The 27,638-nt window shown below is 37.6% G+C and overlaps 1 protein-coding gene across 3 annotated transcripts in view; it reads right to left on the bottom strand.

Moving 5' to 3' along the window:
* Nucleotides 1-27,638, bottom strand: part of NRG2 (neuregulin 2) — a 190,789-nt gene that overhangs the window by 39,737 nt on the left and 123,414 nt on the right. For 2 of the 3 annotated variants that reach the window (XM_087721860.1, XM_087721861.1), the window contains 5 exons: nt 25,989-26,160; nt 17,797-17,915; nt 15,840-15,960; nt 8,369-8,427; nt 1,347-1,370 (listed from right to left, as the gene is read on the bottom strand). In XM_087721860.1, the coding sequence (XP_087577986.1) occupies nt 1,347-1,370; nt 8,369-8,427; nt 15,840-15,960; nt 17,797-17,915; nt 25,989-26,160 (495 nt within the window). Of the gene's footprint in view, nt 1-1,346; nt 1,371-8,368; nt 8,428-15,839; nt 15,961-17,796; nt 17,916-25,988; nt 26,161-26,626; nt 26,676-27,638 lie in introns of those variants that run through there. The other variant, XM_087721862.1, reaches the window with a different exon arrangement.

The raw sequence follows: 27,638 nt of genomic DNA, 5'->3' as shown, positions 1-27,638 counted from the left end.
TCTTCACGTCACTAGGTAGCTATTCCAGGCATTGGATCCACCAATAAAAAAGGTGCTCTAGGAGGCTATGTTTTCTAATAGTTCAATGTGTGGTGTAGGCAGTGGCCACATTACAATGGGTCACTTTGAAGACCACTGGCAGCACCGTACATAGGAGAGGTGATTGGCCATCAAGTGGCAGTGTTACTACTCCTGGAAGAAAGCCTATGAGAGGGATCAGGTGGGTCCCTTTAGGCTGCCCTTTTTTCTCTAGCTATTTGCTCTGCAGGACAATGTGTTGCACCTGGTATTTATGCGTTCAGCATTACTGAGAAAGTATTTCACATTATGCACGGGGATTAAGAGGTAGCATTCTCCCACCCCCTTGGAAGAGTTATTACTGAGATTTAAACACATAGCAATTCTCCCACATTAATGTAGCCAGTGATAATTGGGCATGTAAGGTTTTTGGCTTTTTTCCCATTCATGCACATTGAAGGCATAAGTGCACTTGTATGAACATTTCTATAGACGCCTGAGGTTGTTCACTGATGGATTATGTTACTGCACTGGAGTCTACGTGTTCCTTCATGCAGAAGTCTAAGTGCCTGGAAATCAAAGATTTAATATTGTACATCTTAAAGTACTTGCTATTTCTCCTACCCTGCTCTTGCAGTCTGCATTTATTCAGTCTAATTTTCTGGAGAAAACTTTGAGGGTATGTATAACAGGGATATTGCAATCTCCCCTTTCCCCTTTTACTAATAGAAAATCTTTTGGAGGAAGAAGCGAATTGGAGCAATACAAATTCTGCTGATCCAGGGGGGGGGGGGGATGCTGCTATATTGTTTTGCTGCTGGGTCAATCTTTTAATAGAAATACTCCCAAACCAGCATGAAATTAACTGAGGTGAGAAGGAATGGTTCTAAATTTGATTTGATTGGTTTTGTAGAATTGCTATAACTTTTTTTTAGTACAAATCTGTTCTTTACTAGGATTTGTATTTACCATTACAGATATACAAATTTTCCAAACTGACCTAGGTAAAAAAATTTGATCTCCAAAAAGCAGAGACTGAAATGGCACGGAAGTGCTCCTGAGCCAGCACTTTAATTCTGAACCCCATGGAAAAGTGCTGCAGTGCACCCAGGCAGAGTTATCTATATTTATATTAATATAGATAAACTGGTTTTTGGCTGCATATGTATACTGTATAGGCACATGTATATACATATACATGACACCCCCCCAACTTTGCCAAAATAAGAGACGAACAGCTGATATTCTTGGTCACTCCATAAAAACTGTGAAAACATCATGTGAAGAACTGTGGTGTCTGTTTAACAAATGAATGGTTTGTTTCATACCCTTTAACTCTAATCCAAGATGCTCTGCCAATACAGAAAAAAGAAGAAAAAGAGAAGATAAATATATTTGTAAGAGAAGTTTCCAAATGTTAAAAAAAAACATCAAGCATGTATTTAGAATAGCTTGCTTTTGGCTAATCAACATCCAAGGGGCTGTTGAGGGGTATCAAAAGAAAACAGTATTATTAACAAAAGTACCAAAATAGCACAGATACACACATACAAGTCGAGAAACTTTCTACAGAGAACTTCCTTTCTTGTTAAGTATTCTTTGACTCTATGCACCTTCAAAAAAGGATTCAGAATAAATGCCTCAGACTATGTATGAGCACAGAAACTCTTGACTATTTATCTAAGTAGCCCAGCTTTCTAAAACATATATGTGGCCTGGAAAATAGTCTGCTCCTTAATAGGATTCTTAAAATTGCTGTGTTTTTTTTTTTCAGGCTTCCACTTAAGCCTAAAAAAATGAAGCTGATATCACAGAGATGCTATGCTTGCATATTTCTTCTGAAACTTTTTCAAAGCAGTTCAGAGCCTTATTATTCTTGCAGATAATTTCTATGACATGCAGAAATAATAATAAAATTTAAACTAATTTGAAGTCAGATCAATCAATTTTTATTATGGTCATGGACCAGAATTACAAATAAAAGCATTTATTATACCAATTCATTATTTTGAAGCCAAAATTATAAGAAATTGGGTGTTATGAAAAATATATTTTCAACCAGATTTTAAACATATTTACTTGAAGAGAAGTTGTCTCAAAGGTAGTGAGACATAGTTGATCTTTCTGAGAACATTAATATTCCCCCTGAATTAGAAGCATCTCTAAAATCTAATTGAAACCATTAGGTACATTCATATGTAATTTTGGGATCCAACAGATAGGCAGCATTACATCCCAATTCCAGACTGCATGGGTGAAGTTTTCAATATACTGACACAAGTGTGTTAAAAGTTCAGGTCTTGATGGGGAGGATTAGCCATCAAGTCGAGAAAAAATTCCACAGAATGGAGTCATCAATTCTGACAAAACTGAGTGGCTGTGTTGTTACCTATAAAGCCCTTCATGGTTATCTGAGGAAGTATCTATCTTCCATTGCTTCTCCCCGCCCACTACAGAGTATGCGTCCTTCAGGACCCGGATTGTTGTTGGGGGCAATATGCTGACTCTGTAAACTGCTTAGAGAGGGCTGAAAGCCCTATGAAGCGGTATATAAGTCTAACTGCTATTGCTAACTGCTATTCAGGAATCCTCAATTGAAAGTCATCTGATTAGAGCAAGAAAGCATGCCTTCTTTGCCCCATACTCTAAAACAGTGGTCCCCAACCCCCGGTCCGCGGACCGGTGCCGGGCCGTGGAGTACCTGGCACCGGGCCGCGCAGCAGCCGGGGGCCATGCAACGGCCGACTCTTCACTCATGCAGCGCCGTCGCCGGAGGGTGGGAGCTGCGCGGAAGCACAGGAGCAAGTGAGGCGAGGAAGAAGAATCCCCCGCTACTACACCACCTCCGCCCCCTCCCCGAGTCAGCCGTCCACTCAGTGAACGCCTCCGCCTCTTTCTCCTTTCTCGCCTCAGTCGGCTCGCCTGGAAGCGAGGCGAGGAGGGGGCGGACCATGCGCTGGAAGCGGAGCCCTTGGAGGCCCTGGCGGCTTCCCCGCCCGGCCTTGGCTTGTGAGAAGGAACGGCGGGAGAGGTAGAGAGAGAGAGAGAGAGAGAGAGAGAACGTCGGGCAGCCGAGGGCGGGGGGGGGGTCTTTTGAGGGGAGATGGGGGGCAGCGCACGGTGGAAAAGCGGCGGTCTTGCCCACCCCTTCCCTGCCTCCCGCCCGCTCCAGTTGCCGCAGCCAGGGGTGGGGGCTCGGTGCCTGAAGTCTCTTGCCTCTCTTCCAAAATTTCGCCAACGGGCATCGGTGAAGCGCGCTCTTTCTCTTCCTCACAAAACACATTTCCTTTCCCCCCACGCGTAGTTATTGGCGATATGGACTCTTGGAGGCTGCGCTCCCGGGTCGCGTTTCCTTTTTGCAGCCCACGAGAATGCCTGGTTCTGAGCCTCAAAAAACGAGAGTTCTCTTAAGGCTGCAAAAAAGGAATATACTTTGGTCCTTGAAGCGCTTTTCCTGTTATTTGGACATTATATATATACGTACGTACATACGTACGGTATGTATATATGCATGTATGTATGTATGTTCGATTCCCAAACTTGGGTATGGCTAGCTGATGAGAGCTAAATAGCTTGAAATAGATCTATACTAGTCTCCCTTTATTTATTTATCAGCATAAATATAACCAATATATATATATATATATATATATATATATATATATATATATATATATATATATATATATATATATATATATATATATATATATATATATATATATATATATATATATATATATATATATATATATATATATATATATATATATATGTCTGTAGTCCATAATATAGTGATGATTTAAAAAAAAATTAGTTGAGCACATGGAATCTTTTTTCTTTTAGTATATTTTGGAGGTGGGGGCCCACTTTGTTATTTAAGATAGTATCTCCTTTTATATATGGTAGTGAAGATACCTAATACTCCCACCCCTATTTCCCCCACGACAATCAATGTGTCGTCGCGAACAACGCCCCCCCACCCCTGCGCGCGCTCAGCGGGCCATGGTAAAATTATCAAAGGCTGACTGGTCCGCGGCGATAAAAAGGTTGGGGACCACTGCTCTAAAACACCATGGACTCAGAGATAGGGACAACACCAATTCTTCTGGGGTTCTGGAAAGCCCCCAAGGACTGGCTCAGTTCCCAGGCTGGGGACAGTCTGTTGTTTTATTGGCAGGGCTGTTTTCAATCCAGGTTATTTCTTTTTTAAATTTTAATTGTACATTTGGGTAATGTCAGTTGTTCAGAGTCTTGTGGGTGGACATAATAAATTTAAATAAATAAATAGGAATTAGATACAACATTTAAGCTGGTATTTAATTATCTCAGTTAAAATGATTGCATAAATGCCTCAGCCCACAAATACCAAAGAGAAAAAAGAAAATTATAAATTCTAGATTACACAATCTAATGCTCAGTTTCCAAAAACAAATCACTTTGAAAGGGTTAATTAAAACATCACAAAGAAGAGAGCAGCTTTGGAGTCTACATTACACTTCTGTCTTGAAGTTAGGTGAAACAAAAGGGGAAACAGGTATAGGAGAGATTGAGAGAGAAGGAATGCTGCCATTTATGTTTTTCTGTGTGGTGTATGTTGTATATGAGTGAGAAAAAAGAAATAGGAATGGTTCAAATAAACTTTTTTTTCTTGACTGCCCTATTGTATTATTTTTATGCATTTTTCCTTCATAGTATAATGGCATTTTAAAACCATATTGTGATTTCAGTTATAATATGTAGTTTGTTTTAATTCCCTCAAAATATATCTGCCACATTAGTTTTTAGACCTCTGCTAATTCCATTTGGGTTTTTTTTAATTTGGGAGAATCAGCTCACTTTAGAATACCCTCTTCTGATTCTAACAATAGCCACACTTCTGCTTAGCATATCTTGTGAACCACTGGATAAATGCAACTGATAATAGTAATACAGCTTATGCAAGCCTCATTGGGACAGTCATAATGAAGGTAAATTGTGTTGTTTTTTCCTGTCAAGAGTCTATCTAATTCATTTCATTTCAGTGTGTCTGTGTGTGTGTGTGTGTGTGTGTGTGTATGTATATGTATGTATGTATGTATGTATGTATGTATGTATAGACAGACAGATAGATAGATAGATATAGATATATAGATATATAGATATATAGATATATAGATATATAGATATATATAGATATATATAGTTGTATTTGTGCTGATAAATAAATAAAGGGAGACTAGTATAGATCTATTTCAAGCTATTTAGCTCTCATCAGCTAGCCATACCCTTACTGGGATTTGAACCTGGGCTATATTACATACTAGGTTCAAATCCCAGTAAGGGTATGGCTAGCTGATGAGAGCTAAATAGCTTGAAATAGATCTATACTAGTCTCCCTTTATTTATTTATCAGCACAAATACAACAAAATGTAACAAAAAGGCAACAGTAAAAATATTGGGTTTCTGCCTGGATGGTCTCTTGTGACGAGCCAAAGGACAGAGAATGGAAGTAGTGATCTTCCTCCCATATTTGGGCATACCGGGGGTTGTAAAAGAAATCTTATATTGTTTTTTTTTCCAAAATATGATTAAAATTGTTTATAAATTTATTCATATATCAATTTTGGAAATTATGTTAGGAAAGTTTCCTTAACTTTTAAATCATGTATACAGTAAACAGATTCTACAGACTCAAATAGAACAGGCCAATTACAATTTACCTTTTAGGTTAATTTACTTAAAATTTACCTTCCATTGCCCTTTATTAATTTTTAGATCTAGTTCTAATTTTCTGCCCTTAACATAGGATAATTATGAGCTGGATCTCAGTTCTCAAGGTGCAATTATCCCAAGGACTACTGTTCTTTAATTCCATAACAATTTATACAGAGAAAAATGTAACATTCTATCTTCAACATAGTGTACAATATTCGGAAATTATTTGTACAGCCACTCCAGTTTGATAAAAAAAAATTTTTTATTCTATTTGGTTCCCCCCCACCCCAATTGATAGATGCCCAATTTTCCTTTTTATGAATACATATTCTAAAGAGACTTATTAGTCTGTCCAAGGGAAATTTCTAAGACTGGATAATGTGAAAACCTCCACGGATGGTCAACAATGGATGGACATTGATTTGGCTCTTCGGCTGAAAACAGTACGTGAAGCTTGCTTTATGAGTCTCACTGCAAAGAAACATCATTCCCCCACAGATAAAACTGGTCCCCAACTTTTTACTTTTTCAAAAGGCCTTGTAAACATACTTCTGTCAGCAGGCTTGGGGATTCTGTCTTGATATAACAGAATAATAGAATTGGAAGGGATCTTGGAAGGTTTTCTGGTCCTACCCTCTGCTCAAGCATGAGATTGTATACCATTTCAGACAAATGGTTGTCCAATATCCTCTTAAAAACCTCCAGTATTTGAGCACCCATAACTTCTGGAGGCAAGCCATTCCACTGATTAATTGTTCTCATTGTCAGAAAATGTCTACACAGTTCTAGATTAGTTTTTCGTTGATTAGTTTCCATTCACTGAATATGGTTTCATCCATATGAAGTTGATCTATATAGCACTGATCAAGTGGATTGTTTGTTTTTGTCAATGATGGGATGGGAGAGAAAGCTTAAATTTTGGCTTTTAATTGCTGTACGTCATGTTATACGTTGCCCAACTTGCGATATTCTGGGCAGCGTAAAATCCAGTAATATCAGTTGTAAGAATGAAATGGTGCTTTTTACTTGTGCTTTTACTCAGTGCTGCTGATTCTGTTTTTAAGAAACATTTTTGTTATTTAAAGTGTGAATTCCTACTAATCCTATTGATTAACAACACTGTTTAACATTTCTGGACCTAATCACATATATTATACCACTGAGTCGGGGCACATGAAGGGAGCTTTCCTGAAGATTGTACTACATTTGGCAATCAGGCATCCCCTAGGCAACAGTGTTGTCACTGGCAAATCCTTTCAATCCAGAAGCACCTTTTGGTTAGCTTTGTAGATGCTTCCAACATGAATACAGACAGCCCACTAGGTTGTATTATATCGTTATATATAAACAGCATCTCTAAATCACTAAAGCATATATTTTCTTTCATAGGGCTGAAGGCACATCAGGAATGCTGCGTCGTAGTTGCTCTTGGAAGACTGTTGCTTACAGGCTTCCTTATTCACAAGAGGGCACTAGAAGATAAAAGTTGTAGTGAGATCTCAGGTTCCCACAATATTTTCTTTAAAATAGCTTATAAGAGCAACTACTACTCTGCAGAATATTCAAATGAAATTAGAATAGTGCTTTTTTCTAAAGCTTCCTGGCTTGGAAGACAACACTGTTATTTTTGCTATTATTGCAAACTCTTATATTGATCAAGTAGTTAATCACATTTGTACAGAGTGGGATCTCATATATCATGATTCTCATAACAATTTGTTAGGCATTTATACAAAGGTACCATATTCAGATTTAATTATATTTGATGAAATTGGAAAAATTGTTAAATTGAAAATAGAGTATGTGGGGGACAATTGTATAAGGAACTTTCATAATGTTTCATAATTTGATAGAAATGTATAAACAATAAAGCTTATGATACAGAAGAACCCCAAATCTCGCCAGATGGCGAGAGATTACTTAGACTACGTGCAGGAATCTTTTAAAACTGTACATAAAATTCTGTTTGTCAGCTGATCCGCATGGTTATATAGTAAGTGCTTAGTTTAACATTGCAGCAGTGACATTCACTATGCTTCAACCTAGTCTTCACTCTGCTCTGTAAAGATGATAGTCTGAAACTGAAATCAAATTAGAGTACAAGCCACTGAAGAAATACTGGTGGAGGAGAATTGGAAGGTTCACTTTCTCTACATTTTTGTAAGAACAAGCCACACATTTGAGCCATAAGCTTCTGAACAAACAAAAAGTCCTTTGTTTCATAATAATTTGTTTCCTTCTGGAAAAAGCTAACATCACAAACAATCTGATTTAATAAGTTTCTGTGAAATGGTAATAAGAAAGCTTCCATATAAGGATATCTATCTTTGAGATTACTCTAAGGTGCCTCCAGGTCTAGCATATGAGGTGTATTAGTACAAGGTTAGCCCTACCTGTGTTGTTCATCCAAAATCTTCTCAGCTATCTAGGAGAATTTCAGCCACTTTACTTTAAACTTGGTCCAGTCTTTGCTAAAACGTTTATTATGCCTGGATTATACATCACTATGGTAATGTTCAGAGTAGAACTGAACTTAATAACTCTTTAACCACACAGCAGAGGAATGAAGGCTCCAAATTATTAAAGTTTTGCTTTAAAAATATCATACAGCTAAGACCAATCAGCGAAAGAGAGAAGTGGAAAGAGACATACTGGAAAAGCTGGCCATTGCGAAGTTCTGACACTGGTCCCCTGTGAATTCATTCGGACACCTAACGAAAGAAAGAAAACCAGAAAGAGAGAAACAGGATAGCATGACATCCAAACAGGCTGAAATGAGGTCCTTTCTGATGCCAACTGAGTTCCCTTTTAATATTTCTCAAGGTGTGTATTTTTGGCTGGTCCCTTACCTGTATTCCCTAAACCTTAATTAAGATATTAACTGAAAAGAACACCCTCACTATGCAATTCTAAATGCAGTGTTGTACCCAGGAGGTTTTTAAGTAGTATGATGGTATAATTTTTGTCTTCAAACATACTTTGCTTAGGATCTGGCATGTACAATCGCAAAGGCAGTTTCTCCAAACATCTCTGTCCGAAGAATCCATTTGGACATCTGGAGGAGGAAAAGGGGACAAATCACAGAACAAGGCTGGCATCATCCTAGAGGCTATGGTTAGAAATAAAAGTGCACAGTGATGATTTGTGTTTTTTTATTTTAAGCTTCTCATGTAAGACGTTTTAATTTAATCTTTGCTGATTTCGCTACGTCTTTCCATCTGCAATTATTCTCTCCATGATTTCTGAGTTTATAAACCTTGTAAGCACCCACAGTTTGCAGAATCTGTTTCAGCTGTGTGACTTGGGAAAAATTGCAACTCTTTCAAATCTAAGATTAAAAAGGGAACCTGATTTCCAGAAAGCAAGTAATGGAACATGAAGTAGTGTTCGGTGTTCTTTCTGTTTTTGTTTTAATGGGGGTCAATGCACTCTTGGAACTGCCAGTTTTTCATTCACACTGTTTAAAGCTGGATTTCATATTGATATAATCAACTGACTAAGCAAAGTACATTATAGACAAATGGAAATATGTGAGGCTCTCAATGGCACAGGAGACTTTCACACCACCACCATTTTCACTTCTCAAACCCTTATACCTAATTTGAAGGTGATTATCTTCAAACTACTTATTATCTTATCATTTCCCACTAACTTAGAAACATTGAGAACAAGAAGCAAAAACTATTCCCCACCCGTGATCTGCTTTAGATCCACCAGCAAAAACCATTCTCATAAAGTTACAGTTCAAACTCCAACTTTTTGTGACCTGAAGTCAGACATAAATATCATACAACAAGTCACGGATTTGCAGTGCAGTGTCATAACATATATCTCTAATTTGTACCCCTAGCTCCCTGCGGACACTAATTATGAAAAGAAAAGTGTTTACTCCAACAGGAGATATGGAATCACAGCATGTTAAAAATGGGGGGGGGGGGGGTGTTACTGCTAGATTTCTAGCAATTTCAGCTACATTAAGCTGAGCCAAGAATAGAGTAGAATCGCACAGAGTAGCGTACCATAGAATAAAATAGAATAGAATAACAGAGTTGGAAAGGACCTTGGAGGACTTCTAGTCCAACCCCCTGCTTAAGCAGGAAACCCTACACCACTTCAGACAAATGGTTAAATTGGCTTAGCTCTCTAATGTTGTTGATACTGACAGAAGTGTAGAGTTCAATTTAATATGTTCATATAACTAACTCTATCTGATCAACCAACCATAAAACTAATTGTATCTGACCAAGCAACAAAATCACAAATAGATAGTTGTAGAAGTGGCTAGGCCAAAAGTAAATGAACAAGAAAAGTTGTTTTTCTAAAAACTGAAGTGCCATGCATTTTTCAGCAGACATCACTTAAGGCCTTGATATTCTTACCAACGAGAAGGTCCCTTTTGGAGTTATAGTTTATGTCTAGGTAATCATGCATAGGATTATACTTTTGGCTTTGTAACATATTGAAATGAATTTTCTGGGCAAGTTGAAAAACTTTATACATATATTCTTATATATCAGGAATAACTGCTAGGGGAAGAATGAGTGACTTCACAAGCTATATTTTGAAACACAGGACTTAAATCACTTTCAATATGATTTTATTTTCTACCAAATAAATGCAACAAATTTTAATGAAATTACTATTCCTTCATTTCTTCTATGTGCTTCACAAATATTTCAGCAAACTATACCACAGATTGTTTCATTCAAGTTTATGATTTTATTACATCCATTCCAGCCATGACAGAACCGAATGTTAATATCAAGTATCTTAGGCTTTGGAACAACCAAATTAAAGTTTCTCCTGCGAATACCCTTGCTACAAATTCTCAGAAAGACAAATCTGCAGGAGAAACATGCCATCAAAAATATTGTGATGCCAATGAGGTCCAAGGTATTATTGCCATTTGCTTTTTAAAGTAGTTTTTGGTTTTTCAAATTTATATAAAATACAGATCCATCCTCTATTTTACATATGCTAAAGAAGATTAGCAAAATACAAAAAGCAATATATTCTTTTTTTATTTGCATACATTTTTTTCCAATCATTCAATTCATTAATAAAGAATACTGGCAGAATGCTGTTACTTGAAGAAAAAGCAAAATCTGGACCTGGACAAATGGATCTATAATTCTTGTTCTGATTAAACATTAGAATAAAAACAAGAAGGGGAATGATGCAGTATAGTACATTCAATTCTAGGGCGTCTCAAACACATTTTGAAAGATATTATTGAACTGTTTTCCTTCAGGAGGAAGAGCAATATACATATAAAAAATAACAAAAGCAACAATAATTTTCAAAAGCTTCATTTGGAAAGTTCATATTTTGAATCCTTACAGAAAACAATTGCTACAGCATCGGAGAAATTGCAAGCAAAAACTTAGTTGTTAAAAACATGAGGATTGGGCTAAGCACCTACAGTATTTTAGTGAATAGTTAACTGAATAAATTGGATGGGATCTTAAAACTACCCATTATTTTCCACTTTTGAAGACCTGGAAGAACCATCTTGAAAATTAGACTGAATAAAAAAGTAGATGATGCTACCGGTAGTTCAAAAATCAGCACAGGTGAGTGTTCACTTGATAGACATAATAATCAATTATTTTGTGATCTTGAAGAACCATCATAATGAATTCAGAAACATGCTTCTTCCCCATTTATTCTCAATAGCTAACTTTTTTAAAACTTAAATTATAGGTTAGCATGTTTGCTCACATCTGTTTCTTCTCTTTCTTTCATTTGTGTTGCTTCTTTTTCCTCCAACACAATCCCAATTCTTACTACAGCGAACATTTGGGGGCAAAAACCTCAATCTCTTTTTCTTTCTTTCCTTTTTTTTTTTAGTAAAGTATGAATGTTTCCCTTTGTTCCTGGCAAAGGCTCGTACAACAATCGGCTGAGATTATTAGAACATGTTGAATTTGTATCAATGGGATAAATATGAAGCGATTTGCTAAAAAGGAGGAAAAGCCAGAAATATGATTGTCGAATATCTGATATTATATCAAACACAAAATAATTCTAATAGTCCAAGAGGTGACATTTAAGTTATATTTTAATAAAGAAAGTAAAAGGAAATTCTAGAAACCAAAAGAGTAGAATGGGAGAGAAAAGGAAACATATATTGACAAAGGAAATGTGTGTTTCCTTAATAAACCAAACACAAAAATCTAGGGGAAGATTTCAAGGTTCTTGAAGTAGCTAGTTACAGAAAGTAGTTCACAATTCTGGAAGTGTTTGTACAAATCTACCCCACTTCACACAGTATATAGGTATGCAATCCTACATTAAAAATTAAAATTTTTAATGAAAATGTCTTCTTTGGAGGCAATGTTCAAATCCACTTAAAATGTCTTTTTTATAGAAATTCCATGACAGTGGGAATATATAGAAACATTTCATTACTCTGACTAATATTTTTAAGGATTTAAGTATATTAACTTAATATATTAAGTATACAAAATAATATATTCTTTCTTTGGAGGTATTTTCAAAAGACAATACATCATAAGAAAATACATCAAAAGAAAGCTCATTGACAATTTTGTTTGAGTATCTTTGTTTGAGTATCTATTACTTCCTTTTCTTTTTACTCTAAGACATTCTCTGCTGACCTATGAGAACTCACATGGCAGAATGATATGGAACCAAAGCAAATCCTCAGAGACAAAGCTACCCATAAGCTGTGGCATGTTCCATGTCAATCAAATTTTGCTCTGAATTTCAGAGATGGATAATGAGAGCTATATTGATTCCTTTGGCAGGCTCCAGAATCAAAACAAAACAGTTAATTGAATAAATAATGGAACACATTTGCATTATTAAACCAACCAAGTTTTATATCTTTCATAAATTTCACTGAAAGTAATGAATAAAATAATGTTATTTTTTTAAAAAGATACAAAAATATTATATTTGTGGTGTTCCAAATGTCCTTTCTTCGTTGTGGTAGGAGGTGAGAAATTCAGAAGATTACTTAGCTTTCTTTATGGAAGAGAATGCTGGAATTTTTCATAATATTTTATTATAAACATGCAAGTGAACAGAAAAGCAATTTCTCTCAAAAACAACCTCAGACTCAACAAAATAGATGCACACCTTCTGATGCTCTAAAATCCTATAAATCCCCTACTGACATAAAGTAATACATTTATAATACAACTACGGTATAAAAGTAGAGAAGTCGAGGAAAATGAAATGAAAGGTGTGTACCAAAAATAGGATCAGGTATTCTTTGACCCAATTCTATCAATTAAAATAAATTAGTATTGTTAATAATGAATTATAAATACTCAGCAAATTACTTTCAAAAATATCTTCATGCTTCCATTAAACTTTTTCATATTTCCACATATAACCTGCTTCCAGGATCAATTTGGAAAGCATTTCAGGGACATGGTTCTATTCCAGTACAGAGTGTGAGTGACAAAACCACTCAAATTCTATGGAGCTACCTAAAGGAAATAGCATGTATATAACAACTGGGTAAATTAATGATATCATCAGATTATGAGAAGAAATTCAGTCTAAAATTGCAGGAGTCAATCAGTTTTCTGCAAAAAGTCCAGCAGATGAAAAAGGATGAGGAGTTACTTGAAAATCATGAAAGCTGAACATCAAGTTTACCTGCTATAAGAGTCTACCAAATTAGTGGTTCTAGTAAGTGAGGATAATAGCTTTTGAAAAAATGTTCTGGAAAAATAGTTCTGTTTAGTTCTATTCCATTTCTTCTCACTAGCTGATCCTCCTATGACATCATTTCCTATAATGTTGATCCTTAATTTATTTAAACTTTATTTTAATATTTAATATTTTAAAGTTTTGTACTTGTTTTTACAATTTTGTAAGCTGCCCAGTGAGATCTGTCATGGATTAATTATATGTCCTATCTAATTATAAATCATATAGTAAAGTGATGATTTCTCAGTATTACACTCAAAGTTAATGATCAATTGAGAAGAACAATAACTATAGCATCAGTCAAACATATCAATCAGGAGTGACAACATACTATTACATATTATTTTAAATGCATTCTTCAATGATTACATTTAAATGTAATTAAGAGGCTATCTGTCCTCTACTTGTGGCTCAGTTAGATCTTTGCCTTGATTCTTTTTATTTAATTCCTTTGAGCTGAATTAATTTCATGTCATAATGCCAGATCAGAACTTTATAGGCTCCTCAGAAAGCATTAAAAATCCTTTATAATGCTTGTTGATTATCTTCAAACCTTTCGAAGCATTTTTCATATTCCTATGGTCTTCTACATTTTTTGGCAGGACATTGTTATCAAACAATTTTGAAACCTGTTCTTGGTTAATATTTTGATCCTCTCATTTTAGAGTATTTGAGTAATTTTTTAATATCATAATTTCTCCTATCAACGTATATCAAATATTCTCTCCACTTACTTTAAACTGTATCAAGCCCATTTTCTCCCATACAGAAACATCATTAAAAAGATTTAATATGAGATCACATTCAAGAAATCTTTAAAAACTGGTTGACCATAGAAAGTCATTTCTTAATTTGCACTGTGACTTTTAGCATTTCAGAGAAGCATAAGAACTAACCAATTTACTAATCTTGCCATTAAAAAGTTGTTTAAAATATTAATTTTGTAAATAACATTAGCTTTCGAGGCAGATTTGCAATAATTGGGCACATCAACTAATTGTGAGGGATAAGAATATAAAAAGAAGTAAAACTGGACATTTTGACAAAATGATATAATGAGTCAAAGAAAAAACAATTTAAAAGTGTATGGCAAGGTTGCAGAAAACAATTTCCATTCATTGGATTAATATATAATAATCCAATATATAATTTATATATTAATCTTTGTCTTATTCTAACTCAATTTAAAGAAAGTGAAAGAGGATAGCATTATACTTTACAATGGTCTGATCCAAAATGCACTGTGAGTTTAGCAATAATCTTAGTAAAAGAGGCATATAAGATTGTTGGGGGCAATATGCTGACTCTGTAAACCACTTGGAGAGGGCTGTAAAGCACTATGAAGTGGTATATAATTCTGCTATTACTATCAACCAGAAGACAAATATCCTGATAAATGACCAGCCAGAAAAATACAACCTCCAAATGATTCACTATGCAACTTTATTCAAACCCATTTGGAAATAATTTTTGAGTTCTACCCCTAGAAACATGCGGAGGATCTCAGCATCACTCTCCATAGATTTTTACTTGACCATCTCTCTAGAAAACAAGCTAGGAACACCAGTCATAACTGCTGTTAGAATCCTCAGCAACAGAAAATTGCAAAGAAGTGTTTCCTGGATCCTATTTGTACACTTACTTTTCAAACACTTATCTTAAGACTCAAGAAATGGCAGCTTTCAGTTACTGCCTTTAGTTACTGTTTTCAGTTACATTAGGTGCATTTCTAAGCAGAAATTTAGAGAAAAAAGTGTTAGGGTTAGGGTTCTTTCCCCTATAAAACCAGGAATTATTATGTTTCTTATTTTTCCATTGTTTTATTTCATAACTCCTAATGTTAATTATAGATAAATAAAAGTAGAAATAAAAGAAATCAATGTTCTTTGCTGATATCTTTGTTATGCTATTGTGCTATTTTGATTATGACAATGACTGGGCAACCAAATTTGGACTGCAAAAATATAGATTGCCAAAGGATGGCAGAAAAGACTGAGGACTTTCTGTACAGTATCTCTCTGCTTCCATCTATTTCCCATCCAAATTTAACAGTCTATAAATTTGGGCTAAACTATGGAATGGCATTAGTCTATGAATAAGAAGTTTTTTTTGTTAGAAAGATGATGCTATTGCAGGTAGCTAGGTTGTAGAGGAAAGGGAAACAGGCCATCCTTGAGTTGGAGAAAGAACATGGAGATGAGGGAGAAAGTGGGGCATTGTTTTTAATAATCCAGAACAAAGAAACTTTCTATAGCATTGATCTAAACAAAACTGAAAGTAATGGAAACAGTAGCCATGTCATTACAGCCAGCATCTCCTCTTAACTAATTTTATCACCAAATACCCACGAGTACAACATTGCCCTTTTGCATATAACATTTATTCTATTGAACTGCAAAGATACCTTTGAATGGAGAAAAGAAACATTTTCTCTTACCTACATGATAGCTGATTTATGCCTTCAATATAATAGCACACTCCACCATTCACACAATAGGATTTCACGGTTTCATTGCATTGTCTAGTATGTCCAGGCGCAGAAGGCAGAGTTGTTGTTACTGTGAAGAAAAGGATATGTGTTACATCATTATTTTGCCCACTTTTAAAAAAGAAAAATTCCCAGCGGCTTCCCGCAAAGTGGTGCCGCTGTCTGGGGTCCTGAGCCCCAGCCGCACCCCAATCTACCAAGGAGCCAAAAACTCAGGGAAGATGGAGCAATGAACAACCTAGTGAAGGAGCCACTAGGTCCATTCGGAGGATGGTTGTGAGGGCATCTGCTATCCATTGGTTGTGGCAGTCGCTGAAGCAGTGGAGGCTTATTGGAAGCTAAAAGTGGGCATTAGACTTCTGCCCCCCATCCTACAAACCAAGAACCAGCCCTCTTTAGGACCACGCAACCTCAGCCAAAGAGAAGGAATACCTTCCACCACAGAGGCTCTGCCTGGCTGCCAAAGAATACCCAAAGAGTACAGAGCCTTAGCAAAGGTTTTCAGCAATGTGCTTACCCCGCATTGACCCATGGACTGTGCAATAGAATTTGTGCCAGGGGCAAATCTGTCTAAGCCAAAAATATATTCCATGACCCCTAATATGGGTGAATTGAGGAAATACATTGATGCAAACTTAGCAAGAGGATTTGTCCAGCCCACTAAATCTAAGGTCGCAGCCCCCATACTTTCTAAAGAGAAAAAAGACAGGGGTGTGGGATGTGTGTCTTTATGTTGATTTCCACGGAATAAACACTGTGTTCGTAGAAAACACCCCTCCCCCTTCATGAAGGACATGATGGCTAAAGGAAAGGTGTTTACCAAGCTAGACCTCAGAGAATATTACTACCGCATGCGGATCAAGGAACGTGATGAATGGAAAACAGCATTCAATTGCCCATTAGGTAGCTTCCAGTTTAAAGTCATGCCTTTTGGACTACGGGGAGCACCTGCAGTGTTCAAGCAACTCATTAATGAGGTACTGCATAAGCACGTATACTGGCTGTTGGCAACCTGCAGTTCTTAGAACCCTCTGCTGCGGCTCCCTGTCCCATCATTGGCTGGCCCCGCCCTTAGCCCTCCTCTGCCTCACCTGGCCTGAGATGGTAAGGGTGATGGTGGGGGATGGAGAAGTGGCTGCGCCTGATTCTCTGGTGCCTCACTCTTGTGGAGCTTCTTTCAGGCCTTGTTGGTGCTGGGCGTGCCTCAGTTACTTGGGAAGACGCGCAACCTGCTCTCTGCAGAGACACTGGATGCTGGCCTCGCTAACACGAGGGCTGGTGGGTGGGAATGGGAGGAGAGTACGTTGGAAAAGGGGATGGGCCAGCAGTGCCCATCTATGGCTTTAAGAGGTTCAGGACAGTGGGAAAAGGGAGCTGTCCCTGCCGAACCTCACACACTCAATCTGGTTGTGAGTTTCCCCGAGTGACCGAAGCATGCATGCCCAACTGCATCAACAAAGGCTGGAAGTAGCTGCCTGCCATTTCCTGTTGAAAAATATTTTTAAAAACCTGACATTCAGGCAGCAAGACCCAGCAAGAGATGAGGTGCTGGAGAATCAGACTCGTCTGCTTCTCTCCACTGCAGTGCTTCCCAGACGTGGCTTACAGCTCTGAGCCCGAAGCGGCGGGAGGCAAGGGCTGCCCTGAGAGTAAATATACCATGACGAAGGCGGGGGCGCATGCGGGAGAAGGGCATATGCAGGGGCAGGGTGCATGCACGGGGGCCACACACGCATTTCATTTTGGGGGTTCAGGCATGCACGCACACATTTGGGCGTGCACACGGTTTGGGCACTCAGTCCAGGAAAGGTTAGCCATCACTGTTATATGTGGTTCTTCTTCTACAACCAGTTGTAAAAAACAGTTGAAATTAAATATATCACTTTGATTCAATATTATAACTTACCACCTCTGACTATGAGACTGCCTGTGGCAATATCTGTTCCCAGAACATTCTCTGCTTCACAACCGTATTCTCCTGTATCTTCAACTTTCACCTTACTGAACTGAAGTCTAGATATTTTCCTGGAAAAAAAAGGAAGGCTTGGTTATTATATTACTTTAATAATGACATTAGGTGGAATTAACAATTTACCTTAAATAGCCTTTTACAAACTTAAATATGTTCTCTAGTGAAGATTCTTTTAGGAAAATTATAAGGTTTTACTACAAAGAGAAAGGGTTATAACCAGTAATAACAGTGCTTGTTAATGATTTGGAAATGACGGTCAGAAACAGACGATGGGGAGAAGTAACAGAGACAACTTTTCTATAAAAGTCAGGAAGTAAATCCACATGTTTTTTAATTCCAATATCTAATGATGATTTGTTGGCAACAAATGTGAGTGACTGAATAGAAGTTTCTCCGGTACTTTCACTACCACTCTCACAAGATTTTGATGGTCAAAGCAGTGTAGTCTGATCACAAGGATCATTGGAATTTGGAAACAGGTCTGCCAGCCACTATATCCTACATTCCCCCTTTCAAACAAGGTATGCTAGGAAGCACCCAAAGTGGTGGGGGTGGGGTACATTGCTTTGAGTGGGTGATATCTTCTTTTCCATCCACCATCATAGAGAGGATCCTGAAGATTATAGGAACTGTACATGTTGCAACTCAAGAAAAGTAAGCTTATGTTGTATCATCCACCTCTTAGGCCTACTATATTTAGGCTATGCAATCTGCACAATCATTAGCAGAAATAGAGATGTTGGTCTCTATGTAACTCTATTATCCTACTCGATATTTAAGGTTCATGTTGAAGGTCTGTATAGATAGCCCTTGTTTACTGAAATTTGGTGGGATGAAGCCCATGACTGGAACATACTGCTAGAAGAATAAAAATTGTACAGAAGTAACAGAACAATCTCAAAAAGGGGAGAAGGAATTGCATTATATGTAAATAATTATGCACATCAACAGAAATGCACATTACAAGAGATGAAAGCCTTCTTGAAAACATTTGGGTAAATATCAGAGGAAAAATAAATGGCATTACCATTGGAGTATACTGCAGACCATCCAACTAAGTGGAGGAAATAGATGAACTCTTTGATAATCAGTTAGCCAGTGTGCAGGAAACACACCACTGTAGAAAGGAGGGACTTTAACTACTATGACAGCAATTGGGAAACAAATTCTGCAGCGAGAGGGAAATCAAATAGGTTCTGATGTGGCGAGCTGAGAACTTTCCCAAAAGGTGGAGATGAGAACTAGAGGATCAGCTATAATGGACTTAATCCTAACAAATAGGGATGAAATAATTGAGGGAGTAGAACTTATGGGGGGAAAGTTATCATGTCATATTAGAATTCACTGTAATGCAGGCAGAGGCAACTGAACAAAATCTAACTAGTGTTTTAGACTTTAAGAGAGCTTGTCTTCAACAAACTAAGAGAAGGATTAGGAAGTATTCCATGATGGAAAACCTCGAGGGAAAAGCACTTTAGGACACATGGGAAACTCTGAAAAATGAAATGCTAAAGGCCCAAGCAAAAACAGTAACACAGAAAAAGAAAAAGAAAAGGTACCAGACAAGACTAGCATAGTTTTCTGACAAACTGAGGGACAAGGACAAATATAAAAAATGGAAAAAGGGGGCATATTAACTAAAACAGAATACCAACAATAGAATCAGGAAGTCTCAGAATGAATTAAAATATGCAACAAATGCTCAAAAATACCCACCCCTGCAAAAAAAGATTCTTTCAATATGTAAGGAACAAGAAAAAAAGTCAAGGAAATGATCAGTCCACTAATGGGAGATTATGGCAAGAAGATGATGGGCAAAAGAGAGAAAGTGGAGTTGGAGAAGGAATTAAAAGTTGTTTACATCTGTGTTTATGCAAAAAGAAAAAAATAGCTGAACTCTTCAAAAGTAGCACAGTGGGAGATAGAACAGGATGCATGTCAAAATAGGTAAGAAATTGATTAAAAAACACCTATCCACTTGACAACATCAAATCACCAGAACCAGATGGTTTATATCCCAGGGTACTGAAAAAGCTTGTGGATATGATCTTGGAACCCATGAACAAAATCTTTCAGAGCTCCTGGAACATGGGGGAATTGCCAGAGGACTGGAAAAAGGCTGGTGTGGTTCCAATCTTCAAGAACAGGTAAAAAGTGGATCCAGGAAACTACAGAGCAATCTTGACATCAATACCTGAGGAAATCCTGGTAAAGATAATCAAGCAGCAATTTGTGAATGTTTATAAATGAACAAATGAGTTCATTAAAACAGATCATGCCAGACAAACCTAATTTCCTTCTTTGATAAACTAACTAAATTACTTGATCTGGAAATACTGGGGATATAGTTACTAGGACTTCAGTAAAGCATTTGACAAAGTAGACCACAGCCTACTAATTGATAAGGTAGACCAATGTGGGATAGACAGTACCACCACCAGATGGATTCACAATTGGATGACCAACTACACTCTATGTGAACTACATCTTCATGGAGGGAAATATGCGGTGGGGTACCTCAAGATTCCGTCTTAGCCCAGTGCTTTTCAAAATTTCATAAATGACATAGTTGAGAAGATAGAAGGGGAATTCATCAAATTTGCAGATGACACCAAACCGGAGGGAATTTCCAACACTTTGGAAGATAGACTCATGATTCAGGAGGATTTTGACAGAATTGGGCATTGTGCCCTATCCAACAAGATGTAATTCAATGGTGAGAAAAGCAAGGTCCTGCACCTAGACAGGAAACATCAAATGCAGAGATATAGAATAGGCAGTACCTGGTGCAACAGTAACCATGAGGGGGATCTTAGTCTCATAGTGGACATCACTAAAGTATGAGCCAGCAGTATACTGCAGCTGCCAAAAAGGTCAATGTAGTTGTAGGCTGCATCAAAGAGGGATAGCATAAGAATTATAAGAAGTGTTAGTGCTGTTCTATATTGCACTGCTGAGGCCATACCTAGAATATTGCATCCATCTCTGGTTCCCATACTACAAAAAAGATGCTGAGATCCTAGAAAGTATGTAGAGAAGGACAACAATGATGACAAGGGTTCTAGAGGCTAAGCCCTGTGATGAATGATTAAGAAAACTAAGTATGTCTAGCTTAATTAAAACAAGAATTAGGGATGACATGATGGCTGTCTTCCAGTACTTGAGGGCCTCTCACAGGGAAGAGAGGGTGTACTTATTCTCCAAAGCACCTGAGAGCAGGACAAGAAGCAATGGGTGGAAGCTCGTTAAAGAGAGATCCAATATGAACTAAGGAGAAATTTCCTGAAATTACACAGGTGCACCCAGGTTCAGCCTATGGTCACAGCCCTGGAAAGTAGCCATAGTCAAATCTTTTAACTGAACAGAGGGACAACTGGTTCTTTAGAATACATAGAGACCCAGTTAATTTAAAATAGCAGCAAAACTTTACTGGTTACAATGTATAACACAAAATTAAACAGCTAACATAAGATAGAAAAAACAAGAGAATTTCATATAATCATAAGGCTGGAAGAGACCGTAATGGTCTTGTATTCCAAACCACTGTTGGAGATGGAGTCCTTATTCCAGAACTATATTTGCTTTTTTTTATTACAGCTTTGTAACCATACTACAATGTGGTTTCTCCATTGCCTTGCTTGCCATGTCACTCTTATATCCATTTTCAGTTTATTCAAAACCTGTTATCTGAAGGACAAAATGAACTCAACTTTCCATTCAAAAATAATAAGAGCTTTGGGAGCAATCAATTACTTATGCAGATTTGGAGCAGGAGAAAAGAGGAAGGCAGAAGAAATATAATATTTGATTAGCAAATCTATGAGTGAAAATCATCTCTTTTAGGGATGCAATATTAATATTGTATTATATTTATACTGTATCACTCTTTCCCCCTTGGAAATTAAAGTAAGTTAAATAGCATTTCAGTATGGAAATTTTCAAATTTGTGTAGAAAAGTTTTACAATCACTGAAGAGCTAGAAACTTAAAGTTTCAAGTGTTGCTAGATTTTACTAGCTTTCACTTTAATATTATTGACTAGCTGAATACCTATGCTCCACTATGAAACTATGTGATTGGGCTTGATAAATTGACACAGCTTGGAAATTAATGAGTAGTTAGCATCGACCTCTCTTCTCCCCTTCTCTCCCTCAGGCTTGCCCCACAAACCCTCCCCTATTCTATCCCCTTCACTCCCTCAGGCTTGCCCCACGGAAACCTCCCCTATTCCATCCCCTTCTCCCCTCAGGCTTGCCCCACAAACCCTCTCCTATTCTATCCCCTTCTCTCCCTCAGGCTTGCCCCACAGAAACCTCCCCTACCCTCTCTCCTTCTCTCCCCCAGGCTTGCCCCACAGAAGCCTCACCTATCTTATCCCATTCTATCCCTCAAGCTTGCCCCATAGAACTTTCCCCTATCCTATCCCATTCTCTCCCTCAGGCTTGCCCCACACAAACCTCCCCTATCCTATCCCCTTGTCTCCTTCAGGCTTGCTCCACAGAAGCCCCACCTATCCTATCCCATTCTCTCCCTCAGGCTTGCCTCATAGAACCTTCCCCTATCCTATCCCCTTCTCTCCCTCAGGTTTGCCCCACAAAAGCCCCACCTATATTTTAACCTTCTCTCCCTCAGGTTTGCCCCACAGAAGCCCCACCTATCATATCACCTTCTCTCTCTCAGGGTCTTCTCCAAATTCCCAGCCAGTAGGCTGGATGAGTCATGCGCTGGCCATGTCCATGTCCAGGTTTTCAGGTTGGGAGGGGGAGTAGAATATCTAACTTCTTAGCATCAGAGCATGTTAATAATAATATACAAAATACTAATGCTCTGATTGTCCTTTCAAAAAATCCTTTGTCACCGAGCACCTACAAGCCAAGAGAAACATAAGTGCCAAATTTCAAGTTTGTAGGCCTTACGGTTCTAGAGACTTCATGACTCCTCCATGAGTGTTTTTGTGTTTATATATATATAGATAGATATAAACAATTAGAGAAATCCTTTTTGCCCATAACCATAACCAAATATTTAAATGAAGAAATAAAAATCCCAATGTTGAACACAAAGGACATCTATTTCATTTGCATTTCAGCTTTGGCCCAGAGAATTAACCACTTCACTAACTGCTCTTCTTTATAGATGGACTTAAAAATAGATGAAAGTTTAGTAAGCAACCAAATCTCAAAAAAATTCAGTTTTTCCTTCCAAGATTTAAGATTATAACACTGTCAGATTATGAAATTTGAAAATATCATGACATTAGCCTTGATTTTAAAACAAATTGGAGGGTGCTGAATATGTTTTCTGGAGCAATCATGGGGTCTGTGGGTAGCTAATAGGCTCACTTATATGATGGTCTGCAAAAGTTTTGATGGTGAAGCCATGGCCCATAATAAGGAAAAGGGTGAAAACTGCAGATTCAGAGTATTTAAACGGAAGAAGAAGCTTTGAATAATCTGACATTTTGGAGCACTGCAAAATGGCAAATACTGAAAAATTATTTAAATTTCTCCCCAAAATGCAAGTTGGGGAGAACAGGAAGCAAAAATATACAAGAAGGTTTCCCTTTAATCACAATGGACAGACCCTCAGAAGCTTTCCAATCACTCTCCTTGTAAGAAATCCAAAATTCCAAATTACTGTAGGAAATCACTGGGAGATTTTATGATCCAGATCCAAATCAGAATTTAAGCTTAAATAATGCTCTGTAAAAAAGGCCTTTTAATTCTGTCCAAAACCATCCAAAATCCTACTCACATTTTTTTTAATTGCCAGTTTCAGATCTATCTAAAAGAAAACTATGTGAATAATTTTATCTATATGCAGAAATGAATTATACACTTACAGGTTTTTTTAAAAAAAGAAAAATCTAGGAAGGTTATCCACATATTTTTCTGAAACTAGATGTTTTAATTCATTCTGAGATGTTTGTTATCTATCTCTGCAGGTTTCATTCTATTCTGTTGATTTAAAATCTAAAACAGTTTGTGGTTTTTCCATTAGGAGCACAAATTCACTTTGAGCCATGTTAAAGCTAGTATCTTGAACTACATTCAGTGAAATTCTCTCCCACCAAACTTGGCCAATGAACTTACTTGAGCTACAGTCAAAATATTGACTGCATGAAGCCAAGTCCTGAACAATGTATCAACATCCATGGAACTGTCTCTACTCTACTCTGGCTTGCTGGCCTTGTTTTTCTTGTTAACTTTTACCAACTACAATGCCCTGGCTTAATCTGAGAAGCCAAATGTTCAGCATTATAGAGAATTCTTTTTATTGCAATCCTCCCCCCCCCCCAGCATACATACTTTATGGACAGAGTGTGGTCCAGGTCACATCTTATGCATCATATTTATAATCAAAGTTTCAATATATTCTAATCTTCCCACTTTTATCACTATTCATCTTTTTTGTATAATCCTTTATCTTTTTCCATTAATTTATTTAAGTTTACATATCATTACTAAACACCCTTTTCATTTTGTCTTCAACTAATTACTATTAATTCATCTTTACAAATTAACCATTTTTAACTATAGATTTGCTATTCCAACTTTCACAGTATTATTCTCTTTACATTTCTTTACCATTTCTTATTCAATTTTTATGCATAGTTAACATCACGGTACGCTCTGTATTTCACCTTTTTTCCAGTTTTTCCAGTTATTTACCCTATTTTTTCTTCCCAGAAAATATCTCATGAATTCCCCTTCCCCAAGCATTAACATTTTAAATTCCCAATACTGTTTAAATTGCATTCAAAATTAATAGTATTTATTCAAGTATCTACTTTCACATTCCCATCTACTGACATACATACATACATACATACATACATACATACATACATACATACATACATACATACATACATACATAGTTTTTGGCCTCGTGGGGCATCTTTGTGCCCCACATTTTACTTCTTCCCATCTCCAGAAGTATTCTGCAGGCCAAAAACAGGCAGAAATGGCTCGGTTTTTTGGCAAAAAATGGGCTGGGTTTGCCTGGTTTTTGGCCTCCTGAAGTGCCTGTTTTAGCAGTTAGACTTATATACCGCTTCATAGGGCTTTCATCCCTCTCTAAGCGGTTTACAGAGTCAGCATATTGCCCCCACAGTCTGGGTCCTCATTTTACCCACCTCGGAAGGTTGGAAGGCTGAGTCAACCCTGAGCCGGTGAGATTAGAACCGCTGAACAGCAGAACTGCAGTCAGCTGAAGTAGCCTGCAGTGCTGCATTTAACCACTGCGCCACCTCGGTTTTTCACCTCCCCCGCCTCCAAAATGTCTCTGCAGGCCAAAATTGTTGGCCTTACTTTTCAGTTCCAGCCCATGGGGCTCGTGAAGGTAAGACCTGCATTTGGCCGAAGGGTGGATGGGATGTGGGCAAGGCAGCCTCATGATCCTGCGCGGGCCGGATTAATGGCTTCGGTGATTCTCATGTGGCCCTGGGGCCATAGTTTGAGGACCCATTATCTAAGTGATTTCTAGGCCTGTGCAAAACCTACATGGATAACCAGTGTAGGCTATCTGGCTCTGCCTTCATTACACCAAAATTTAAGATTGAACATACGGCCTATCCAGAGAACAAACTGAGGAGGAGCATGCCATCACTCCTACTGCTAATAAATTGGCAGTCTGTCTGTCTCTTTTACCCATGTATGATTAAACAAAATATTAAAGCAAAAATAGTTGAGCTTTCTTGCTTTCTAACAGTGCTTCCCAACCTCAGCAACTTAAAGCTGTGTGAAAGTCAACTCCCAGAATTCTCTAGGATTCTGCTCTAGGCAGTTGACAAAATGAAATTGTTGGTTTTCCCATTTTGTAACACAAGTTTTACCTCTGAACAGCCTTCTCCCACCTAGTGCTCTCCAGTTAAAATCTGGCTTAGATAAATGTTTCCTTCGAGAATACTGAAATTAATAAATCCTCTGAGAATATTATGAACACATCTTGCTCAGAAACAAGAATCATAACTATTTTGGATTAGGATTATAAATATCACTTTACTTAGAAATTGACCATTCAGTCATTTTTATGACAACTATACCAATTATGATTAAGAATATTTATCTATGATAATACATTTGCTTACAATTTGAAGATTAAAAAGCACCTGTTTTTACTTACTTTCCATTCCCATATTTTATTCTGATATCTTTGCTCTTTTTAATTTCTTTGCCATCTTTGAACCATTTGTAGGATGGCTGAGGATTTCCAGCGCTGGCCTCACATTTCAAAGAAACCTTTGCTCCAACTTCTACATTTAGGCTCTTCAGTTTCTTGAGTTTTGGAGGGACAGCTGTGAATAGAAAGAGAAAGAAACAAAGTCAGTTTAATCAAGCCACCACCCCTCTTCCGTTCTGCATCCCCTTAGGAAATCACAGCCGAAGTCCTGGTAGCTAGGTTTTCCAGAATTTTCCAATTTCAATTGTGTTTATGTGAAGCCAGTGATGAAGAACTGATTCCTTGCTTATCCACTGTTCCCCATATCTACCCATTATTGTCAAAAAAAGAAAGAAGAACAGATGCTTTTCCATATTGAGCATTTTTCCTTTGGCATCACAAGCAGCTTTGGTTTTCCTTTCAGTAGCAGATCCCTCCATTTTCCTTCCCCCATCTCCCCACTTGTCCCTTTGCATAAGAGAAGCAAATGTGCATCTACGTGAGATGCAAAAGACTATATAAACGCTCGCAAGGTTGGAAGATGCTTCAGTTCTTGCTCTGATGCTGCTTTCACTAACTCATCCGCTACATTTCTCTCTTACCTCTGCTGCTGTTGGCAGCCATGCTGTTGATTCGACAGCCTGCGCTGATCTGAATGGTAGCATTTGGCTATAAGAAGGGAAGAGGAGAGGAGGACTTTTTTTCCTTTCAGTTCAGCCACAGTCACTGCAGATTTTTATTTTTTTTACTGTTCGTGTGCCTGCCTGTTCATTCTGGGAATGTACTGTGCACTGGCTTCTCTGCGACCAAATGGGAATACAAAACAACATATTTCCACAGAGAAAAAAATGGGGAATAAGAAGGTCACTCAGTCTTTCAGAATGACAGTCTACTCTGCCAAACAGTAACAGCAAAAGACTTAAAAGAAAAGTCTCCACCTGACAGAGGATACACAGGACAGAGAGAGATAAGAATCTGGGCCACTAACCAAGCAATCCCAGCCATCAGATGCTCCACGGCTACTCCCTCTCTGACCTCAATTGCGTGGTTTAGTACCCAGAGGAATTTAATCCGTTACATGCCACCAAAGAATAGCTAACATGTGATCATAATAAACGCTCAACATCTGTGGTGCAGTCACATCATATCGAACTCAGCAACCTTCCCACTATATTCATTTATTAAAGTACCCTAACAAGGCAATAATAACAATAATAATAGAAACTAAAAATATAACAATTACAACTGCACTCTTTTCAGGAATTATTGTAACATGACTGTAGACTTATTTACTCTACCTCACCAATGCAATGCTCCTCCTAAATATCATAAAAATCATTACAGTCTGTCCAGAACATTTTGTGCTGGGGTTATATCTGTAAGGCATTTTGATAATCCTACACATTTAAGGAAGAAGTTTTAATATGGCCACTCTCCAACAGATAGAGAGGATGAGACAAGCTCCCTGGGTACATGACCTAGTGCATGCAATTGTCCCTTGTTGCAGACCAGGCCTGGTTGGTGTGCACCTTGTGTACCTGGCTGGCCTGCAGCCTTGTGATGCAGTAACTAGCAAAAACATTCACAAGAACTTAATAATAAAGCAATTAAAAT

The sequence above is a fragment of the Thamnophis sirtalis genome, unplaced genomic scaffold (assembly GCF_051295495.1).
Source record: "Thamnophis sirtalis isolate CommonGarterSnake01/CBP01778 unplaced genomic scaffold, rThaSir2_p1.2 scaffold_8, whole genome shotgun sequence".
In the NCBI taxonomy this organism is placed as follows: Eukaryota; Metazoa; Chordata; class Lepidosauria; order Squamata; family Natricidae; genus Thamnophis; species Thamnophis sirtalis.
Note: the sequence above shows the minus strand (reverse complement) of the source record. Positions and strands in the feature narration are given on the sequence as shown.